The sequence below is a fragment of the Megalopta genalis genome, chromosome 2, assembly GCF_051020955.1.
Source record: "Megalopta genalis isolate 19385.01 chromosome 2, iyMegGena1_principal, whole genome shotgun sequence".
Classification (NCBI taxonomy): Eukaryota; Metazoa; Arthropoda; class Insecta; order Hymenoptera; family Halictidae; genus Megalopta; species Megalopta genalis.
This window is the reverse complement of record NC_135014.1, coordinates 29009742-29031253: the sequence shown is the minus strand read 5'-3', so window position 1 is coordinate 29031253 and position 21512 is coordinate 29009742. Positions and strand designations below refer to the sequence as shown.

Sequence of the window (21512 nt, the reverse complement as noted above, 5' to 3'; positions counted from 1 at the left end):
GAAAGCTCTCTAAAAACATTGGCAAATTTTTCTCACTGATCAATCTACTCTAGATTCGAAGATTGAAGCTTTCACTTCGCGACGGTCCATCAAAATTTGTTGTGCGATTTTTTTAACGTAAGTTGTAACAGTTTAAATATCGAAAATTGGGAAGGAGACTTTTCAGAGTCATTGTACATGTGTTCTATAAAAAATTCTAGGTGTTCCGAAAAAATTGTGGGGCCCACGAAAAAAATTGTGGAGCTTGCAGAGACTCTGTATGACCTAGAAAAAAATTGCAGGGACTGTAAGAAAAACTGTGATCTCCGAAAATATTCTAGTAACTCGACGATGTTATAGATGTCCCATGCAAGTTGCAGAACTTTCTGTGCTCCTCGAGGAGCCGCAACGGAACGGGACGAAGGGAAACGATGGTGAACGAAGACACGAAGGGATTGAAATCGGAGGAAGCTCGGAGACGGTCAGTTCCGTCGACGAGGTACATATTTACCCGACGGATTAGTCGCGACAGTTGCAACGGGAGCTGACAAACTGAAGCCTCGCGGGCCGCGACGAAGCGGCAAAGCCGATCACAGAGAGAAGTCATGGGTCGCGAAAAAGAACTAGGCCAATGGGATCAGGACGGAGACGGAGACGGAGACGCATACCGCAATTGAATTCGTCCGAATGGTCGTAGCAATTCATGTGGCCGTCGCACCGCTTCTCCAAGGGGATGCAGAGAGTATTCGCGCACGTCCACTCGTCGTCCAGACAGTAGTGCTCCACCTCCACGCACCTTTCAAACGAGCAGAAGGAATCATATATTAATTACATGTGTCACAGTGAACGTTCTTCAAAATCGTCGCAGCTTTAACCCTTTGCAGGCGGAACGATTCAAAACGGAGCAAAATTTGGAAACGTTTGGAACTTTCTCCAGATTTTAGGGAGTAGAAAAATATACAAATAAAAATCATTTCCAATTGTAAGCCGAACCGAACAACGATCTCAATGCCTTTTTATTCCCCACGTAACATACACCCAAGTTACCGGGGCCTAGAAATGCACTGTTTGAATTTTCGTTACACGTTCGGACGAAACTAGTTTGTCCAGTTTGAAATAAGTTGTTCCGTTTTAAGAGCTGTCCACGCGTACTCGTACATAATCGATCCATCATAAATACGAACGTCGTTCATTTCTTACAGAACCGAGGCGAATAACGATTCTTCCGATATCAGAATTTCGGAACGAGAGTGAACGAAGGCGCAGGAGGCGCAAGAATTGTTCCATCGGGGGGCGACAAAGAAGCGGCGATTCTCCGAAAAATGAAGCCACCTGAACGCGTCGACGTCGAGACGATGGCACTTCTGCTTGTTGACGAGGCAGAAGCCGGCGCATCCGGTCGGGTCCTCGAGATCCAGGCCGGTCCTGCAGATCGGCACCTCTTCGTCGACGAGGGCGACGCACACCTCCCCGTTCAGGCAGTCGTCGCAGTATCTGGTGGAGTTGACGGCCGGCGGACTGCTCGCTTCCGCTTCCGGTTCCGCGGTGGTACGAGCGCCGCTCTCCGGAAATGACTGGTCGCCGCTTAAAAGCACGGTCGCGATCATGCTGCTGCTGCTGACCGGCGTCGTCGTCGTCGTCGACGATGCGTTCATCGACAACGTTCCCGCGGTCGGCGTTTCCACCGTCGACGAGTCGTTCGCCGACGACTTCAGGTACTGTTGGATGATCTGCAGCTTCTCCGGCTCTGTCGATCAATTCCAATCGATTAACGCTAGAAATTCCACCGTGCGGTTAACAGCGATCGATGCGCATTGTCCAATAAAACGCGGAGAACTTTAACTATTTTTAATTGTAAAATATTGGTATTTTTTGGTTTCTCTATTTCATTGTGATGTTCGAAGCATTTTCAAGGTACAGATTTAATACCAGTATTATATTGTTACTACCGATATTGTGTTGGCAGATTCTGTTAACAAACCGAAACTGATAGGCAGGGTACAGCAATTGTTAGAATGTCGAGGTCAGAATAATTACTTGCATCTTTACGACGATACACGCCAGTCAATTTTAGTACTCTGTAGGCTCAGCGAGGCTCGGCTCATTCATTTAGCCCGATATTCGTTCTTATTCGCTGTTATCGGTTTCTATTGTGTATTGTTTTTAATGCTATTACTATCGTAACTATTCTTTTGTGCTATTCTACAATTTTTTATACTATATACAGTAATGTCTCCCTTACTGACGCTCAGACTGTGCACAAAAATGGACAATTTGGGAAGAGCAGACGCGATTATTCGAGCCTTGCAACTCGTTTTTTATAGTCGTTGACAATTCGTATCTATAAAAACGAACCGCAGAGAAATAAATCGTCCATTTTTGTAGACAATCTAAGCGTCAATTAGGGAGACAATAAGCCGTCAATAAGCTCCGTAATCCGCAAATCGATCGACCGATAATAATTAAAGTCCGCTAAAGTTCGCTCAATTCGGATAATCGAGGTTCTCTACCAGATAGCGTGTCCCGATCTCTGTAATCTCGACAATTTTCGAACGAAGATTACGCGACCGATAAGTTTATCGGTTCGCCTCGTGCGAAAGAAAAAGTGTTTCGCCAATTATTGCCAGAATTGCTGAAATACTTTTTCATATCGGTTTCGACACCGATCACTGTCCGAGAATGGACGTCGCGTAAATGACGATCGAGCAGCCCGTGAGCAGCGTCGAAGATCCGTGAAATCCCGGCGTGTCAGCCGCATCGAACGATCTATTTGAAAGTACGCGTCTGTTTGCTCGGCGTGCGCGCGGTCTGCTCGATGCATGAAAGAGTGTACGAAGCGGTCTCGCGTCTTCTAGAAATAACTGGTCGCTCGGAAAATAACGAACGGTCAACGCCTCGCGGAGTATACAAACGAAACGGTCAGCGCGCGTGCACGCCGCTTTAACTCGATCGGCCCGGCCCGGCCCGGCCCGGCCCGGCCCGACTCGTCCGGCGCAGAAGAAGAGCGCGCGTTCTCTCCCGCGTTGACCCGCCGGTTAAACTCATCTCGCTCGCTGCAATTGCTTCGCTTTGGCCAATTAAAAAAAAAAAACCTCGGCCATTTGTTTTCGCCGTTGCCCGCTGCCCGTCGGCCAGATTATCGGCCGGCACGCTTCGCGTTCCCACGTGGCCCGCATCCGCGATCGATCGCGATTAGAATCGCGACGCTCTGCGCGCGACGAACCCGGCCGTCTCGAAACTGTACGCGGCGAACTAACGAATTCGTTGGACGCGTTGCGAGAAGACGATGCCTGTGAGGCAGGACGAAGCTTTCTGAGATACCGCGTTGCTCCGTGTCATTTACGATATGATATAAAATATTATATATATAATATTATTATTATATTACGTATTATTATATTATAATATATTATTATATATAATAATATTATTAATATATATTATGTATTATTATATTATATATTACATATATATTATATTATAATATTATATATTATTATTATTATATTTACTACTATATTTACTACACTATTTATTATATTATTATTATTATTATTATTATATTATATTAACGGACGCGAGCGATTTTTATTTTGCAGCAAAATTTCCTACCTCTATCATAATAAACTGTAATAAAACTGTAAAATAAAATTAATTTATTGCCTTAGCACAGGAAATAACATATTCCGCATAAAATCAGCGAACGAAAGCAGCAAAATTTTATCAAATTTGACCGAGCACGTTGCCTTCGGCTACCGTTTATCGGCTAGAAATGCATAAAGATATTCGCAGATCGTTGATTAGATAAGGCGAACTGGAACTCGAGTTCGATATTGATGCGTCAAGAAGACCGATCGATTGAAATTTTCGGTGAAAGGAAGGCGAACTCACCGAACACGATGTAGAGAGCAATGGCGCCGATTCCGAGGAGCGCCAGGATCAGCAGCAACACGAGGACCAAGGACCTCGAGCAACCGGAAGTCTTCAGAGGCCGCGCCAAGTGTAGAGTCCAGCCGTGCCTGTGTTTCCGCAGCCTGGCCGGATGCGGGGGTGGCTCTGCCCGCACGCTTCTTCGTTGATTCGCGCGATTTTGGGAGGACGGGGTCTGCGTTCGCACCGGGAGGGAGTAAGCCCTCTAAAATAAAATCGGTTCGCTTTCTCAGCCCTTTGTTCTTCCTCCGGGAGCATACCACGCCCCTGGCAAAATCTACTCGATCGCCTTTTAAAACAACGGTACATTCTTTTTCGAACTGGTCTGATCGACTCGAGAGTCTTTTTTTTATGTGATAAAGGGACTTAGTTTATGGTGCAATGACTAGCATATTTTTTTTTCTTTTTAATTCTGATATTACGTAAAATGAGAATAGAAGATACAAAACACTCGTTTCTCAATCTTTTTATCTGAAAAATTTATATTATATATATTATTATAAAATTATTATTATTATACAATTATTATTATTATAAAATTATTATTATTATAAAATTTATATTATATATATATATTATATTCATTATTTATAATGCGTTTTTGGTACATCTTGGTAATGCAAAAAAAAAATTGGCAATGCAAATTATACGTAAACTGAGAATTACATTGAAAGTTGTTTGACGCGTAGAGTCGAGCTGGAAAAATGTTTTCGATGGAATGTTCAGTGTGCGTGTAATTTTTGCCTGTGTCTACGCATTTTTTAAATTTTCGTTCCAGGTTCAAATAAAAAAGTGAAGAAACCAGTCCGTTGTCATTTCATGTAATAGCAGAATTTAAAGAAAGATACTCTAGTCATTGTACAGTAAACTAATTCCTTTAACGCTTGAAAAACGATTGAAACCGATTGAACCAGTTTGGAAAAAGTTATCGCATCTGAAACGGTGGAACGAATACTTTCTGCCAGGGGTTTGTACTGTTTCTAGTTCTTTCATGCTCGCATCGGCGTCTTTCAACGAAACTCTTGGGTCTCATTTTTACCTGAAATTCGGCCATCGGCACCGCATTCTCCTCGAGCAGGCCTTTCTCGCCCGATGTTCCTCGATAATCGCTTATCTGTGTTTCGATAGAGTTCTAAAATGAATTATCGGGAAGCTAGAGAGGCGTGGTGTGGCCGTCGCCGAGAATGATTCACGGAGGTGACGGAACCGAGAGCGAATTTGCGACGGAACCGGAAGCGGATTTGCGACGCGAATCAGTTTCAGTTCGAAAACATCGTTTCCAGAAATTATATTAATAATATTGTTTCCCTTTAATTACAGGCGCGCGTGGCGCAGTAAATTCACCCTAATTTCACCCTTCAATTTACAGACAAAATTGGACAATTCGGGAAAAGGAGACACGATTGATTCGAGCCTTGCGGCTCGTTTTTATAATTGTTGACGATGAGAAACCATAAGAATAAGCCGAAATAATGAGTCATATAATAACATAATATATATAATAAAAAAAATAAATAAATAAATAAATCAAAATAATAATAATATAATAAAAAATATATATATAATATAATAATATAATATAATAATGAGTAATAAATGAGTAATACAAATGCTGTGAGAAACCTGTCGAAATGATTCAGTGTTAAAGAGAACTTCAAAGAACAATGTATACTGTGCTCTATCACCTTTCTTTACCATTTTGTCTCCTACAGCAAAATTAACCCTTTGCCCTCGAAGCCGAATGAACGCAAAATTTCAAACTGTTTCCCCGACCCACGGATTTACCACTTTATATGCATTTTATGCGTATTTAATTAAATATTGTAATCCATGCAACAGTTACGCTTTCAGCAGTTCTTTAAATATAAACAAATCTGATTAATAAAATTATTTTATGACGTTACAGTTTTCGATAGCGCCTCGGAGTCGCCGTTCGAGTGCAAAGGGTTAATTTAATCTAGATATTCAGATGATTTCTGCGAAATGATAACAATAAAAAATATCTATAATTTATGGAAAATTGGAAACGTATTTTACGCGGACTTTCTGGAGCATAGAAACTGACCGACACAGCGCGGAGGACTTCTCGGCGATACGATTAACAACAACAAGCGCACTTTTCAACGCTCGGATTCGAGCCGAAAGGGGCGCCCGAGCTAAGAAGAGCGTCGATTTCCGTAGGAATTCGCGCGTGTTCACTTACGGGAGGCTCGAGCGGGGCGGCTTGGTACCGGCAGACGCTCATCGCGTCTGGCTATAGATAGACCTTTTCCACTTCCGTTCCGTTTTGTTCCTTTGGAGACGTCGGGCGACGCGCACGAGAACGAGGAGTGGCCGCGGCGGCGGCGAGGGAGGGGGCGGGAGGAGCAGGAGGAGGAGGAGGAAAGAAAGCGAGGGCGCCCGATTTCCACGCGTCTCTGTCTCTGCCCGTGCAGACCTCGTTCGCCGAGGAAGCCGACGTTGACAGCTCGAAACCGCTCGCCACCACTAAATTAAGCCGCCTCGCACACGCTCCGCGCTGCGCTCCACGGTTCTTCCGTTAATCGCGTTTTTTCTCGATCGCCGCGAATATTGGCGACCAATGGTGGCCGCGCGATAACGGCGTCGAACGGGCTGACGACCAGAACAGACGCGGTGACGCACCGGCGTTCGCGAGAATAATCGCGATAATAATAACGGCGACCTTGCGTCATGCCTACCTGAAATCAGTCGCGCGGGTTTTGGTACGGCCGGCGTCGCGTGCTGCTACACGTGAATTATTCTATTTGGGTTGGCAACTAAGTAATCGCCGATTTGTTCGATGAAATAGAAAATTTCTTTTTACTTGGAACGAAGTTTAATCTGTAATGTATTTTCCATTTTGTTCGATGACCTTTTCGCCATCTCTCTGACAGCTTGAAAATTCCACGCTCGTAGAAAGTCTGATCCTTTTCGGCCGAAAACTGAGTCAAGTGAGATTTTACAGCGTCGTAGTCGTTAAAAGTTTTACCACGAAGGGAGTTGTCCAGGGATCGAAATAAGTGGTAATCCGATGGCGCGAGATCAGGACTATACGGTGGGTGTAACATCGATTCCCAAGCAATATCCATCAATTTTTGCCGAGTGGACAAAGACGCGTGCGGCCTAGCATTGTCCTGCTGGAAAATGACACCTTTACGATCGACCAATTCTGGTCGCTTTTCCTTGACCGCTGCATTCAATTTGTCCAGTTGCTAACATTCACGGATAATACAAAATAACATAATAATAATAATAATAATTTTGTAATATAACATTTACGGATATCATAAAAATGGGAGTGAGAGCGCATCTATAACTGAGATCGGCAATTACTCAGTTGCCAACCCGATATATATCGCTATATACGCCGATTTCGACGAGACTTGGAAGATGGCAATGCTTGGAAAAATATTATATGCTTGGTCAATATATATATATATATTTACCAATTCTGGTCGCTTTTCCTTGGCCGCTGCATTCAATTTGTCCAGTTGCTAACATTCACGGATAATACAAAATAACATAATAATAATAATAATAATTTTATAATATAACATTTACGGATATCATAAAAATGAGAGTGAGAGACATCTATAACTGAAATCGGCAATTACTCAGTTGCCAACCAAATATTTATATACTTCATGGAAATGGCAAATATAGAGATATATGTGTATATATTCACTATACAATGATAATATACACATATTTAGTACTCAAACGAAATAATATAAACTTATAAATATAATAATATAATATAAATATAAGTATTATAAATTAAGTATTCAGTACAATAGAATAAAATATAAAATATCTTTATATATGATTCATAATTTACGATAATAGATGAAGCTATATTTTATATTATTGCACTGTTTTTTAAGTATTCAGTACAAGAAAATAAAATGTACAATATCTTTATATTTATATAAAGATATTTTATTTATCTATCATATTTATATAAAGATATTTTACGTTTTATTTTATTGTACTGTATTCTTTAAAAAAAAACAGTGCAATAATATAAAATATAGCTTCATCTATTATCATAAATTACGAATCATTTTTGGTATTCCTGCAACCAGGGATAGCATTGCTAGATTTGCTTTTGTAGTTTATAGTAAGTACACTGCCAACAATTTCGAGCGTAAAGAATCAATTAATTTGCTAAACCTAAAACAGTTTTCCTGACCTATAGTATATTTCTACGTTGCATCTCGTGGTATTTTATGCACAATACAGTGTCAAGCCTCGCGACTCAAGCGTGTTACCCTTTCAGCAATACCTTGAACGCAAAGAATGTGAAAATCATTTTCTGACATCAGAGATAGAGAGAGAGAGAGAGAGAGAGTGGTCCCGGTCGAGTGGCAAATGGTCAAACAGCCGATAAAACGAGGAAAGCGTGAAATTAATTGAAACCATTCGGAACACATAGTTCGAGCGAGTGTGTATTCATTCGTAGGGAAAAGAAGATTAGAGCACAGAGCGTCTGTGCAGTCGCGGCTTCGACCCAGATTTCGCGTGGCGTCGGCTCAAGGTTCCGACGCGAGAAGAATGGCAAAGAGAGTCCGATGGGAACGAAAGGGTGGTCGGGAACAAATGAGACGAGTGTCTCGTCTAACGCGACAGGTGGGGTGTCTCTCGTCCCGACCAGCAGTCTCTTCTCTTCGAATCCTCCTCTTTCCTCCTGCGTTCTATTTCGAATCGTAGACACACGGCGGGCCAGAAGACGACCTGGTCTCTCCTCTCTAGCCGCTCTCTCTCTCTCTCTCTCTCTCTCTCTCTCTCTCTCTCTCTCTCTCTCTCTCGGCTAGGCCACGCGGAATGCTCGGTTCGCCGTCGACGTGATTTCTTTTCGCTCGGTCGACTTCAAAGGAAGGGATCGGCCCCGTGTTTCAGTCTTCTCCTCGCCTCGCCTCGCCCGCGACTTCCTCTATCTTTCCGTCGACGCGTCGAAAAGACTCTCGGCTCGCGGCCGACGGGAATATATTCGCGTAATTGATGCCTCGTTTGTCTGGAACACCACGCTGAACCTGCTCGAGCCCGAGTTCGAGATCGTTGAACCAGCCGTTCCCGCCGTTAACCCCTTAATGCACAGTCTTTTTGAAAAAGGCCGGCCAAAGAAAATCAATTTCTTTTAATGTAAAAGAAAATACAAAAATAATGGATATTTATACAATTGGTATGATTTCTAATTTTCAGAATATTACTGTTATTATTGTTATTATTATTATTATTATTATTATATTTTATTTTACATTATATTTTAGTAAAATATATATTGAAAAATGAGCGAATCAGAATCTGAATCTGAATACGCTGTCGGAAAGCGACTCACAAGGAAGAGATAAGTCGTAAGTGATAAGTAGAAAAAGGACATATTTTATACTTGAATTAGTAAGTGTTGTAGCTTACAATCCCATGTAAATGATAAATATCGATAAAACGATTGTTTCTTTTTTTTGCTTTCACATTGTTATTTTCAATTCTCGATTGCATTCGAGTGTGAAAAATTATAGCAACATAAAGTACAACGCCGCTCGAATTATCTCGAGTGTGCACAGTTTGGCCAGTTTAGCGCGCTCGTGTTAACTCGAGCGTGCACGTTAAGGGGTTAAACGTTCCGACGGTCTTCTCCTTTCTTCTTTCCGTTCGTTTCGTTCCGGTGGTCCGTATATCGTTTAATTATCGTCGACGAATTGTTTAGAAATTATATTTATTCGTTCTCGACGAGAACCGGCATCGAATTACCAGTTTAACCCTTTCTCGCTACGGCAGCTCCATCCGCCGAAGTACGCCGTCATCGAACGGAAACTGGCTTCAGAAATATGCACAGTGCGCGTGGTTTCTGTATATATATATATATATATATGTTGTTCCAAGTCTTAAATAATAACTGTGCTGAATGAAACAATCGTTGCTCTAATTAATAATTTTTAATAAAAAAGTATATTCAGATTATTGGTTGGGAATTGATGTTACACCCACCACCCCTCATTTACCACAACTCCCTTCGTGGTAAAACTTTTAACGGCGATGACGCTGTGAAATCTCACTTAACTCAGGTTTTGGCCGAAAAGAGTTGACTTCCTACGAGCTTGGAATTTTCACAAGTTGTCAGAGAGACGGCAAAAGGTCATCGAACAAAATGGAAAATACATTACCGATTAAACTTCGTTCCAAGTAAAAAAAAATTTTATTTTATTGCACAAATCGGCAATTACTTTTAGTTGCCAACCCAATGTAACTATTTCTTTACTGAATTATAATGAATTTCTCCCTACGAATTTATAATAAATTTGCTCCTACTTATTAAAAAGCATCAAACGAAGTATCTAAAAGAGTATAAAATATTTCTGTTTAATTTCTATTGTCCGGGACAGCGCGAACGCAGTCCCGACTACCAAAAATTATACGCCCGAGATATCCACATTAGGGATATTCGCAAGGGTCAGCCTAACCGTGGTGCAATGGAAAAGCCTCGCCCTGGAGGAACCGCCTTCTTGATCACGGTAACCTCTGCGCCAGGTAAGTATGCTTTCCTACCCTCCACGTTTCTACTTATACCAGTGGCCGAACAACTTTACTCGCGGGAAACTGGCTCGTGTTCGTCGCCACCTAGCAGCCCGCGCGGTAACTACTCACTTGTGCTGTGCGAACAGTCTGATTCTACTAATGATACAGTAGTTCCTGCCGCCAACTGGCAGACATTAACGCTGATGACCGAATCCGACGCATTTTCGTACGAACTTGATTGATGACTATTATGTATTTGTCAAGATCGCATAACTGAAAATTACGGAGCAATTAGACTGCGGACGTTCTCGCGAACTCGATTACAGAATCACGATTATAAATTTCACCGATGCGTGCGTCTATAGGTGCTATGAAAATAAGTCTTTGATGCAATGTTGGCGTCTATAGGCGTCCAGCAAATTTTGGCGAATATTATTCGACGACAAATATTATTAGAAATTAATGTTATTACTGTTATTAATCTAATACGATTCAGTGTAAAATATCGCGAGATAAAATTAAGGAGTTAAAGCCAAAATTAATAAGACATAATGACAAATATCTCTGCCATGTCTTTGTCTATTAAAATATGTACAAACAAATAGCCTAATTACAGTGGAACGGAGACGTTATACTGTAATTTTGGACGATTCGGAAATTGATTAACGATTAATGCTGAACAAGTATTTTCGTGGTTTCGTTTAACCAATCACAACCACATAGTTTGTTAAACTAATGAAAATTATTGAATTTATATGGAACAAAATGTTTCTTCCACGCACGATAGCACTATTATCCGCGTGATACGATGAAAATTTTCGGGTAACGCGACTTCGGGAAACGCATGTGGCGCATTACAGTAATGTCTCCCTAATTGACGCTCAGACTGTGCAGAAAAGTTGACAATTTGGGAAGAGAAACTACGATTATTCGAGCCCAATTGTTGTTAAATTATCGTTGAACAATCGTATCTCCTCTTCCCAAATTGCCCATTTTTGCGTACAAACTCAAAGCGCCTCAACTACGGCCTCAATTAGGGTGGAGAATTTACTGTACAGTAATGTCTGTAATAATATAGTATAGCATAGTATATATATGTATATATATATGTAGTATAGTATACTGTATAATAATGTCCTAATTGACGCTCAGATTGTCCACAAGAATGGACAATTTTGGAAGAGGAGATACGATTATTCGAGCAGCTCGCAGCTCGTTTTTATAATTATTGACAATCGATAATCATAAAAACCGAGCCGCAAGGCTCGAACAATCGTATCTCCTCTTCCAAAATTGTCCACATTTGTGGACCATCCGAGCGTCAATTAGAGAGACATTTCAGACCTCGTCGTCCTCTCCGAGTCCGCGGCGTTCGCAGTCTAATAACTCCAAAGCGACGCATGTGATCCAAAACGCGGTCTGGCTCACCTGAAAGGATCCGTGCTCCTTGACGTCCGTGCAGAAGATAGGCGCCTCCTTGGCGTACCATCTGTCCTGCGAGTAGATCGAGTTCACCCTCATCCCGGCCCTGCTCTTCTCCTGCGCGAGGACAGGCTTGTTGACCTCCTTGCCCCTTGGATCCTCCAGCTCGATCAGCTTCGGCTGCGTTTTCGGCGAGGCCGCGGGCTTCTCGGTGATCGTGAAAACGCAGAGGGGCTCCGTCCCTCTGGCAGGGTGGTGCTGCTGCTTGTCACCGTTGTTGCCGATCGGCGGGTAGGTCCTGACCGCGGCGAGGTCGCACGGATCGAGGATCGTCCTCGGATCTTCGATCAGCGCCGGGAACTGTCGCTGCTTGTTGTCCCGATTCTTCCTCGACACGATCTCCTCCTCGTTCTCCCTCTCGTCGATCTCGCAATCCCGGTCGTACGTCGACGCGACGGCCTTGCTCCTGCAATGCTTGCAGTCCTTCTTCCTGCGCCTCCTGTTCGGCCTGGCCTCGGCCGGCTGCTGCCTGGCATCGCGATCTTTCTCGATCGACGGCGCGATCGTTTCCGCGTTTCCCGCGGTTTCCGCTTCCTCGTGCCAGCTGCTCTTCTCGCGGCTGGTCACGCGCACGGAACTGTTCGCGCCGGCGGGATCGAGGCCGCCGGACCGACGGAACGGCAGCGTCAGGTTCCGTCGGAAACCGCAGGACAGCTCGTCCTGCTCGAGCATCGTCGTCGTCGTCGTCGTCGTTGCCGCTCGCGAAATTCTGTCTCCTTCGGGCTGCGAGGGTTGCTCGTCGCTGCTCGGCCGCTGATCCGCGGCGATGGAGATCCTCGTGACCGACTCTATTCCCGGCAGGATGTCCTCGTACACGTGGCCGTCCGCCACGTGCGACGCGGACGCGTGGCCCACGAAATCGATCCGCGGCAAAGCGAACGATTGCTCCGCCGGTGGGATGCCTGGCTGATGCTCCTCCTCGAAACCTTGGTTCTCCATCTGTAACGGGAATCCGGGATTAGAATTTTTCTGCGCGGAGTCGATGCAACGGGATGTTTGTTTGATTTTTAGGGGTGGGAAATGAATGTATCGAAGTCGAAGTCTTCGTTTAGGGACAGTTTACTGGGTTTGGGTCGCAACAGTGGCGTAGCGAGTTTTCCACGTTGTGAGAAACGAGCTGTGTTGCAGTGTTTAGGGTCGAGGCGATTTACAGGAATTTTGTCGTTTGTTTCACGCTCGTTTTCTGCTATTGCGCAATAAATGTGGACGATATATAATATATGATATAATAAAAATATAATAAATATAATAGATACGCATATAATAAAATAAAATAAAATAGAATATAATGAAAAATATAATAAATATAAGAAATATACATGTAATAAAATAAAATAAAATAGAATAACAAATATAATAAATATAATAAATACACATGTAATAAAATAAAATATAATAAAAAATATAATAAATATAATAAATGCACATGTAATAAAATAAAATGAAATAAAATGAAATCAAATGAAATAAAATAAAAATATACACAATATAATATTCGCATCGTCCATATATATAAATATAACGCTTGACATATAAATATATAAATATATACATCATAAAATGTATAAATAAATGAATAATAAATAAAATAAGTAAATAAATACATAATACATAAAATATATAAATAAATAAATAAATAGTAAACAAAATATATAAGTATACGTGGCGATCCGTGGATTTTCATGGCTAGGACGAAGAAAGAACCGATCGAAGATCAAGGAGTTCGCGCCGTCGACCACCTGCGTCGTCCTAGCGATCGGCGATGCCTCGCTCGCAGCATTTCGACGAGTAGTTTGATCGATTCATGACAGTTTATGCTCCCCACGGGAAGAAGCGAGCGAGCGAGAGAGAGAGAGAGAGAGAGAGAGAGAGAGAGAGAGAGAGAGAGAGAAAGGTGAAAGAGAAAGATAGGAGGGGGGAGAAGAAAAAAAGCAGGCTGCCTCGTGGATATAATTAAGCGTTTTGTGGGCCGGTGCCGGCCCTCTTCTCCTCGCCAATTATCGTGTCCCCGATGATCGCCGGCTCGTTTTTTCCTCGCTCGGTGTGGCTCCGCCGAGGAAGCGACGAGACCGACCGATTCGTTTATCGATTCGTTTATCGATTCGTTTATCGAATGTGGGTAGAGAAAAAGCCGGACGCTCCCACGACCATCGAACCGAGCCGCTTTATGACGGTTCAAAATAAATCGATATCGAGCCGATCGGCCGTCGATTGGTCAACTATTCGATCGGTCTTTAAACCCCGGCCACTTGTACCGGTGGCCACTGACCTTTTCGCGATTTCTCGTGATACAACACGAGCGATCGCGATAGCAACAATAATATCGTATGCTGAACGATCGATGAAGAAAGGCTATTTTCTTCACGACGCTCGAATGCGAGTCCCCTTTTTTGACGAAAATTTAGCACAGTACGTTTTATAATTAGTATAATATTTATAATAATAAAAATAAAATAATATGTATAAATAATATATTTAAATAAAATAATATATATAAATAATATATTTAAATAAAATAATATATAAATAATATACATAAATAAAATAATATAAATAGATATTTATAATTGTATAATTATCTATTAATTTGTTGGACACATTTTCGTCACGCTAGTTTTCGTATGAACATTAATTAGACGTGCGAGCGTTTCAATTAACTGTCAGATACTAAACAGCGAAATAACGAGATCTGTAGCGTGGGTCCAAATGGACCCGAGCATCGCTCGCGCGACTGTTAAAATCAGTGTAACATTCGACGATCTCGGATGAAAATCTTCGACGACTTTTCTAAAGATTGAAATTATCGAATTCACAAATCCGGAAGAACAGTTGAAGACAATCGAACACGTTCTACGATAAGTAAACGATAAAATCGACGCGCAGAAAATTTGACCGGGGTCGTCGTAGACCCCAAGGGTACCATTAGGGAGTCTCCATTCTGCTCAGACCGGAGAAATCGTCGGAGAAACCCGAACGAAGACAAATATTTGTTGTTAATTAATGGCGATCGAACGGCCGCAAATGAGGCGTCTTATCGGAGCGTAACGAACGGAATATATATATGAGCCGTTTATTTTGAAAGTGGCCTAAGTCCATTTATTTTAAAATCCAGATATTTAAGGTTTTTACGTTTTAATAAATTTAAAAATATTGCTAATTGATAACATGGTGGTACAATGTTCGTGTGTTCCTGAGGGTCACTGCATTCTTTCAGCTTTGCTGACATGAAATTATGTGTATAACGTAGAAATGTAAATATTAAAATAGCTAGCTCGGTGTTTTTGAAAAATGACTTAGGCCACTTTCAAACTAAACGGCTCATATATCGGAGCTCGAAGTTTCGTTTTCGGCGTGCAGTTATCGGAAGAGGGGAGAGACGCGAGAGGGGTCCCCCCGGACGGCAAAAGAAGGAGCTCTAGCAATTTGTCAGATCGCAGGAGAATCCCGCGGCGCGTGCCGAGATACCGATTCTTCTTCGACCGATCCGTTACGGTCCAACGTGTGTCGTAATTGGTTCGGTCGGTGATTAATCGAGGGCCCGTTTCGACGGTTAGGCTTGCGACGGACAATTAGGAGCGGCACACGGGCGCACGTGTGCGACGAACACGGCCCGCGTAATTAGTCGACGCGGGATTTCGTCGACGTGTGTGCGTTTCTAGGCGCGACGCGATGCGTTTCCGGACACGATGCGGGGCGATGCGTTTCTAGAAGGGATGCGATGCGTTTCTAGATGCGATGCGATGCGTTTCTAGACGCAATGCGATGCGTTTCTAAACGCAATGCGATGCGTTTCTAGACGCAATGCGAGCCGATGCGTTTCTAGACGCGATGCGAGGCGATGCGTTTCTAGACGCAATGCGGTCAGTTTTTAGAAGCGATGCGATGCGTTTCTAGACGCAATGCGATGCGTTTCTAGACGCAATGCGATGCGTTTCTAGACGCAATGCGAGCCGATGCGTTTCTAGACGCGATGCGATGCGATGCATTTCTAGACGCGATGCGATCAGTTTTTAGAAGCGATGCGATGCGTTTCTAGACGCGGAGCGATGCATTTCTAGACGCAATGCGATGAGTTTCCAGAAGCAATGCGATGCGTTTCTAGACGCGATGCGAGCCGATGCGTTTCTAGACGCAATGCGACGAGTTTCTAGAAGCGATGCGATGCGTTCCTTTTTCGGACGCGATGCATTTCTCGACGCGATGCGGCGCCTTTCAGGACGCGTACGTCTAAAACACAATTCCAGCAGAGCAAAATGATCGTTCTCGCAACCATGCTCTTCATTACTAGAAACTTACACGTAAGCAACCTAAGAAGTTCCATAAAATCAAGACTAATTACCGTTGGTCTCGCATTTCACAAATGCTAATTTGATACACTCGATCCATCAATGTAGAAATGAACTCAATCCATCAATAATATATTCCCTCGTTTTCTAGTCATTCTTGCAGGAGCATTTGTCCGAAGATAATCAATCATAAATAAAAAACAATAACTCGATAAATTCCTCAGAAATTCCGGTAATTTTGACGCGACTCGTAAACCTGATCTTTTAAAGCCGGTTAAAAATATCGATTTCAGATCATTTGCACCAGAATAGCTGGAATTAGAAAGACTCGTTAACAGAGAACAATTAAATAAATCACGATGCGAGCACGCTTTATAATGAAATTGAGGAAGAGAACCGAAATAAATACAATCTTTTTTCGATCGTTACGAAAGCTCGGTTTAGCGTTAACGCGAGCGATTATCGATCGCGCCGAGCAACCGGACGAACGATATTCGATAACGATATTCAGAAGGAATGCGTAACGAGAGCGCGCACGAAGTATAGCACGCTCGAAACGAGAAGTTCGTTGGAGCGACGAGGGTTAAGGTTCGAAGAACACCGCAATCGCGAAACAGGAGAACCGTTTTTGCGTATTACGATCCGCGCGATCGAGTCCTCAATTATTCTGCAATTGTAGCACCCGCCACCCCGCTCCGCCCGGGGGGGAAGGGGGGCAGAGAAACCGAGAGCTCGAAGGTGCACGCGTCAGCTGCGCCGAATCCTTTCGCGGCGCCGCTAATTGGTTAACCTTTAATTGAGTACACGGCGAATAGAACGGAGCGGAACGTAAGAAGAGACACACAGGGCAGCCCTAGAAGCGTGGACGCGAAGCAATTAGCTTCGGACCCGACCGACCGATTACCGCCACCCTTCTCGCTTCTGTTTCCCGGTGGCTCGTGTCCGGTGCTCGATCGGTCGAAAACGCTCGAAAACGGTCAAACGGCCGTGTCCTCTCGATGGAAACCTATCCTCGGGCTTCCTGGTTTCACGTCGACGACCACGCGATCCTCTTCGACCAGCCATCGTATCGTTCATCGCTTTTTTTTACAGTAATTGCTTCTTAATTCGCGAAAAATAGACCATTTGGACCAAGAGGAAGAGAATAATTATTTGAGCCTTGCACCACGTTTTCATCATTGTCGGGATATCGGAAACTATAGAAATTCTAGTTTATAGTATAATAATAATAAAATATTAGGACGCGAGGGGCGCCCAAATTGTACATTTTTGGGCGCAATCTGAGCGCGAATTGCGGAGAAATTGCTGCATCCAGTCCTCCCTCTTCGATTCAATCATTCTAAACTTGCGAGTCTCTTCCGAGACTTTAAAGACTAAATTTTATGGAAGTCGTAGAATTGTAAGATTTTATTTACAGAAGATTGAATCGAAATTTCTGTTTTATAGATATTTGTTTTAGAATTTAATTTCGTTCCAATAAGTCGAATGGAGGGTTGCTTATTGGGCATGAAAGCGAATTAAAACTAACAGATTTCTAGTCTTTTTAATTCGTAGCCTTGAATAATTACGGTAAAGAGATTCACTAATTAATTTAGTGAAAATTTAGTGAAAAAATTAGGGGTGACTTCCACCGAATTTAAATACATACACATAACGCGTCGCCTTATTTCATAGTTATTTTCACGATTGTGCGATCCCTTCCGTAATAACATCGTGTGAAATAATTGAAAATAATTATTTGAACTGATTACGAAGTTAAATTCAATATATGAGGCTGCTATAAACAAATTATCGCGAGCATTTGGTCGAACGAAATCTTTCTTATTCGAACAAAATCATCGTTTTGCGCGATTACATTTGTTCGCGAAGGGTGCATCGCTTCGAACAAATTCTCGCGAAGGGTGCATCGCTTCGAACAAATTCTCGCGGCGCTCTCTTCGCTTTAAACAAATTCTCCGGCAAAATACCGCGAAATAAAATCTAAAAATAGACCCTCCAGAGAGACGGAGTCGCAGCAGAAGGTGTACGTGTTTCGCGAGAGAATAACGAACAATACGTAATACGAAGATTACGATAATCGCGTGTCCGCGAAGAGTGGCCGGGGAAAAAAGTCCGCGGAACACAAAAGACCGTGACGAAAGATTGATTGCCGATGCAAGCGTGCCGCGGTGTTGTTTAACGATACATTGGAGTAAATCGTCGTAGTCCTTCGGCCGCGGGCGAAACAGCGGCGCGAATGGTCGCGCAATTAACGTCGGCCGATCCGTCGAACCCAAGTAAATGGCGGCGAGAGGGGACACCCGCAAATTGAACGAAAAGCCTGAACGAAAGGCGAAACAGAATCGAGGGAGCGGAATTAAGCGTCTCGTTGGGGAGCAAGCGTCCCGAACGATTGTCGCAATTATCGCGACTTGACTCCCCGATTGATCCCGGGACAGCGAAAGCGTGTCTGACGTCATCGCCTCGTGGATCCTCGTGGATCGCGTTCGTCGCCTCGCCACGGCCCGATTTTGCGATCGCCGACAACTCGGCGCGTTTCCATCCCCCCACTGCCCCCCGACGATCCGCGATTAATCGTGCCACCCCATTGCACTGCCACGTGGGAGACGACACAAATTCTCCCCGATTTTCTTTCAGCTTGTACACGAAAATAGTTGTTGTAATAATAATGATAATAGAAATGATATAATAATGATATAATAACAATGATAATAATAATGATATATTAATAATGATAATATAATAGTAATGATATATTTATTAATATATCATTACTATTATATTATCTTTACTATATTATTATCATTATTATTATATTATTATTATCATTAAATTTCGTCGGAATATCATTATTCCGTCCCATTAATATCATCATTATTATTATTATATTATCATCATTATTATGATGATATAATAATATTGATATATTAATAAGGATAATAGTAATGATAGTAATAATGATAATAATAATATAATAATATTGATATGAATATTTATATAGTAATAATGATAATAATAATATAATAATATTGATATGAATATTTATATAGTAATAATGATAATAATAACGATAATAATTATATAATAATATAATAATAGTGATAATATAATAATAATAAATATAAACTACTATTCTATTACACTACTCCATCACACTTTCTTCAGAATTCAAATTCAACGCTTTGCAACTACCGTAAATTCTCCCCAATTTTCCCCTTCAGCTTGTAAACGAAAATAAACAATTTGGGAAGAAAAGATACCATTATTCGAGCCTCGCACCTGGTTTTTATAATTAATAATAAACTATAAAAACGAGCAGCGAGACACGAATAATCGCATATAACATTGTGATTAATAGACCGCGAGTCTTTACTAAATGAAATAAACCCTAAACCGTCTCTTCCAATAACTGTGATAAGTCGAAGAACGTTGTAACGATGTCATTGTATTCTTCGTACGTCTCGTCGACGCGACGACGACCAACGGTGAAATAATGTCAGCGTCGGAAAGCGAATAATTCGCCGCGCGGTCGTTCTGAGTCAACAACGATTCGATCGTGTCGCAATCATTGTGACGCACACACGTGGTAACAGGATCAACGCCGAACGCAAGCTAATGAGAACCGCGCGAGTTTCCGAGAACCGATTGCATCGATCGACGCCGAAGAAAATCCCGGATGTCGCGGGATCGAGGGACGCGGAAATCGTGAGACGCGCGCGCGCGCGAGCGCGCACTCCTCCCGATGACACGCGATCGGATCGCGACAAACATATCGGATGAGGGAATCATTGATTTTAGAAAGGATTCGCCGGAGCCTCTCGCGGCTCTCTCACAGGATTCCCAAGAATCGTCAAAGAGGATTCCATGCGTTCTCGATGGGATTAGAACGGCGGAATAATCGCTGTTCCGTCGATGATTCTACCGACGATACCGCTGTGCGCGTTTTTAGGGTACATTGTGCGCGCGGTATGCGACCACGGGAATGTTTAATCTAGGCCGTTTTAATTCGTTTCGAAGAATCCATCGGGAAGAATCCTTGCGGCTTGGTCGAGGAAACGGCTTGAGCATTTTTAATGACGACGACGATCATCTCGGAGTTTCTATGAAATTAAAATATTTTGCTCGAACGAACTGATATCGGTATGACACGTTCGTTACGTTCTCGGATCTTCCTTAGATTTTGCGGATCCTAATTGAATCAGGAAGATCTAACGGCGTTTTAAGATTGATCATTCGTGAAAATTGATTTTCGAATTCAACTGGTGTGGATTAACTAGTTTGGATTAATTGGGGTAGATTAACCAGGATTAATTGGTATTGATTAACTAGTATGGATTAATTGATATGGATTAACTAGTATGGATTAATTGGTACAGATTAGTTGATATGGATTAATTGGTATGGATTCACTAGTATGGATTAATAGTATAGATCATCTATCACTAGTATAGATTAACTATTATGGATTAATTGGTATAGATTAACTATTACGGATTAATTGATATGGATAAACTAGTATGGATTAATTGGTATGGATTAACTAGTATGGATTAATTGATATGGATAAACTACTATGGATTAATTGGTATGGATTAACTAGTATGGATTAATTGGTATATATTAACTATTATGGTTTAATTGGTATAGATTAACTATTATGGTTTAATTGGTAAAGATTAACTGGTGTAGATTAACTAGTATAGCCTCTTTATGTACTAACTAATATATTATGTACTAACTAATATATTTTATACTAACTAATATATTTTATGCTAACTAATATAGTATATGCTAACTAATATATTATATACCAACTAATTTATTATATACCAAATAATATATTTATACTAATATATTATATACTATTATATTATACATATACTAACTAATACATTATACGCAACAACTTTTTCAAATAAATCTGTGCCCAACCGCTTAACCAATACCGATCAACTATAACACAGACGAGCGAATACATACTACAGACAGATGAGAGCAAATAAAAATAATCGCCGGTCGATCCGTTCGGAAGCGAATTAGAAGCCGCGACATATCGATTCGAGGGAACGAGATATCTTTCTCCGTTTAAGTAGTCGTGGAATGTCCGGAGAGTTTATGAGCTCGGAACGAATTGGTTAGCGGACGCAGAGGCACACAGAGAGAGAGAGAGAGAGAGAGAGAGAGAGAGAGAGAGAGAAAGTGAGACAGACAGAGAGAAAAAGAGAGAGAGAGTGAGACAGAGAGAGAGAGAGAGACAGAGAGAGAAAGAGAGACAGAGAGAGAAAGAGAGAGAGAGAGAGAGAGACAGAGAGAGAGAGA

The 21512-nt window shown here is 42.1% G+C and overlaps 1 protein-coding gene and 1 non-coding gene across 5 annotated transcripts in view; both read right to left on the bottom strand.

Moving 5' to 3' along the window:
* Positions 1-21512, bottom strand: part of LOC117229715 (uncharacterized) — a 50294-nt gene that overhangs the window by 2238 nt on the left and 26544 nt on the right. For 2 of the 4 annotated variants that reach the window (XM_076518973.1, XM_076518972.1), the window contains exons 3-7: positions 11854-12846; positions 4949-5041; positions 3871-4114; positions 1312-1726; positions 648-775 (exon numbers count right to left, since the gene is read on the bottom strand). In XM_076518973.1, coding sequence (XP_076375088.1) covers positions 648-775; positions 1312-1726; positions 3871-4114; positions 4949-5041; positions 11854-12846 — 1873 coding nt within the window. The remainder of the gene's footprint in view (positions 1-647; positions 776-1311; positions 1727-3870; positions 4115-4948; positions 5042-11853; positions 12847-21512) is intronic. The other 2 variants (XM_033486395.2, XM_033486397.2) reach the window with 2 other exon arrangements.
* On the bottom strand, positions 10284-10445 carry LOC117230077 (U1 spliceosomal RNA). Its single transcript, XR_004492696.1, has one exon. It is a non-coding gene; the product is annotated as a U1 spliceosomal RNA (small nuclear RNA).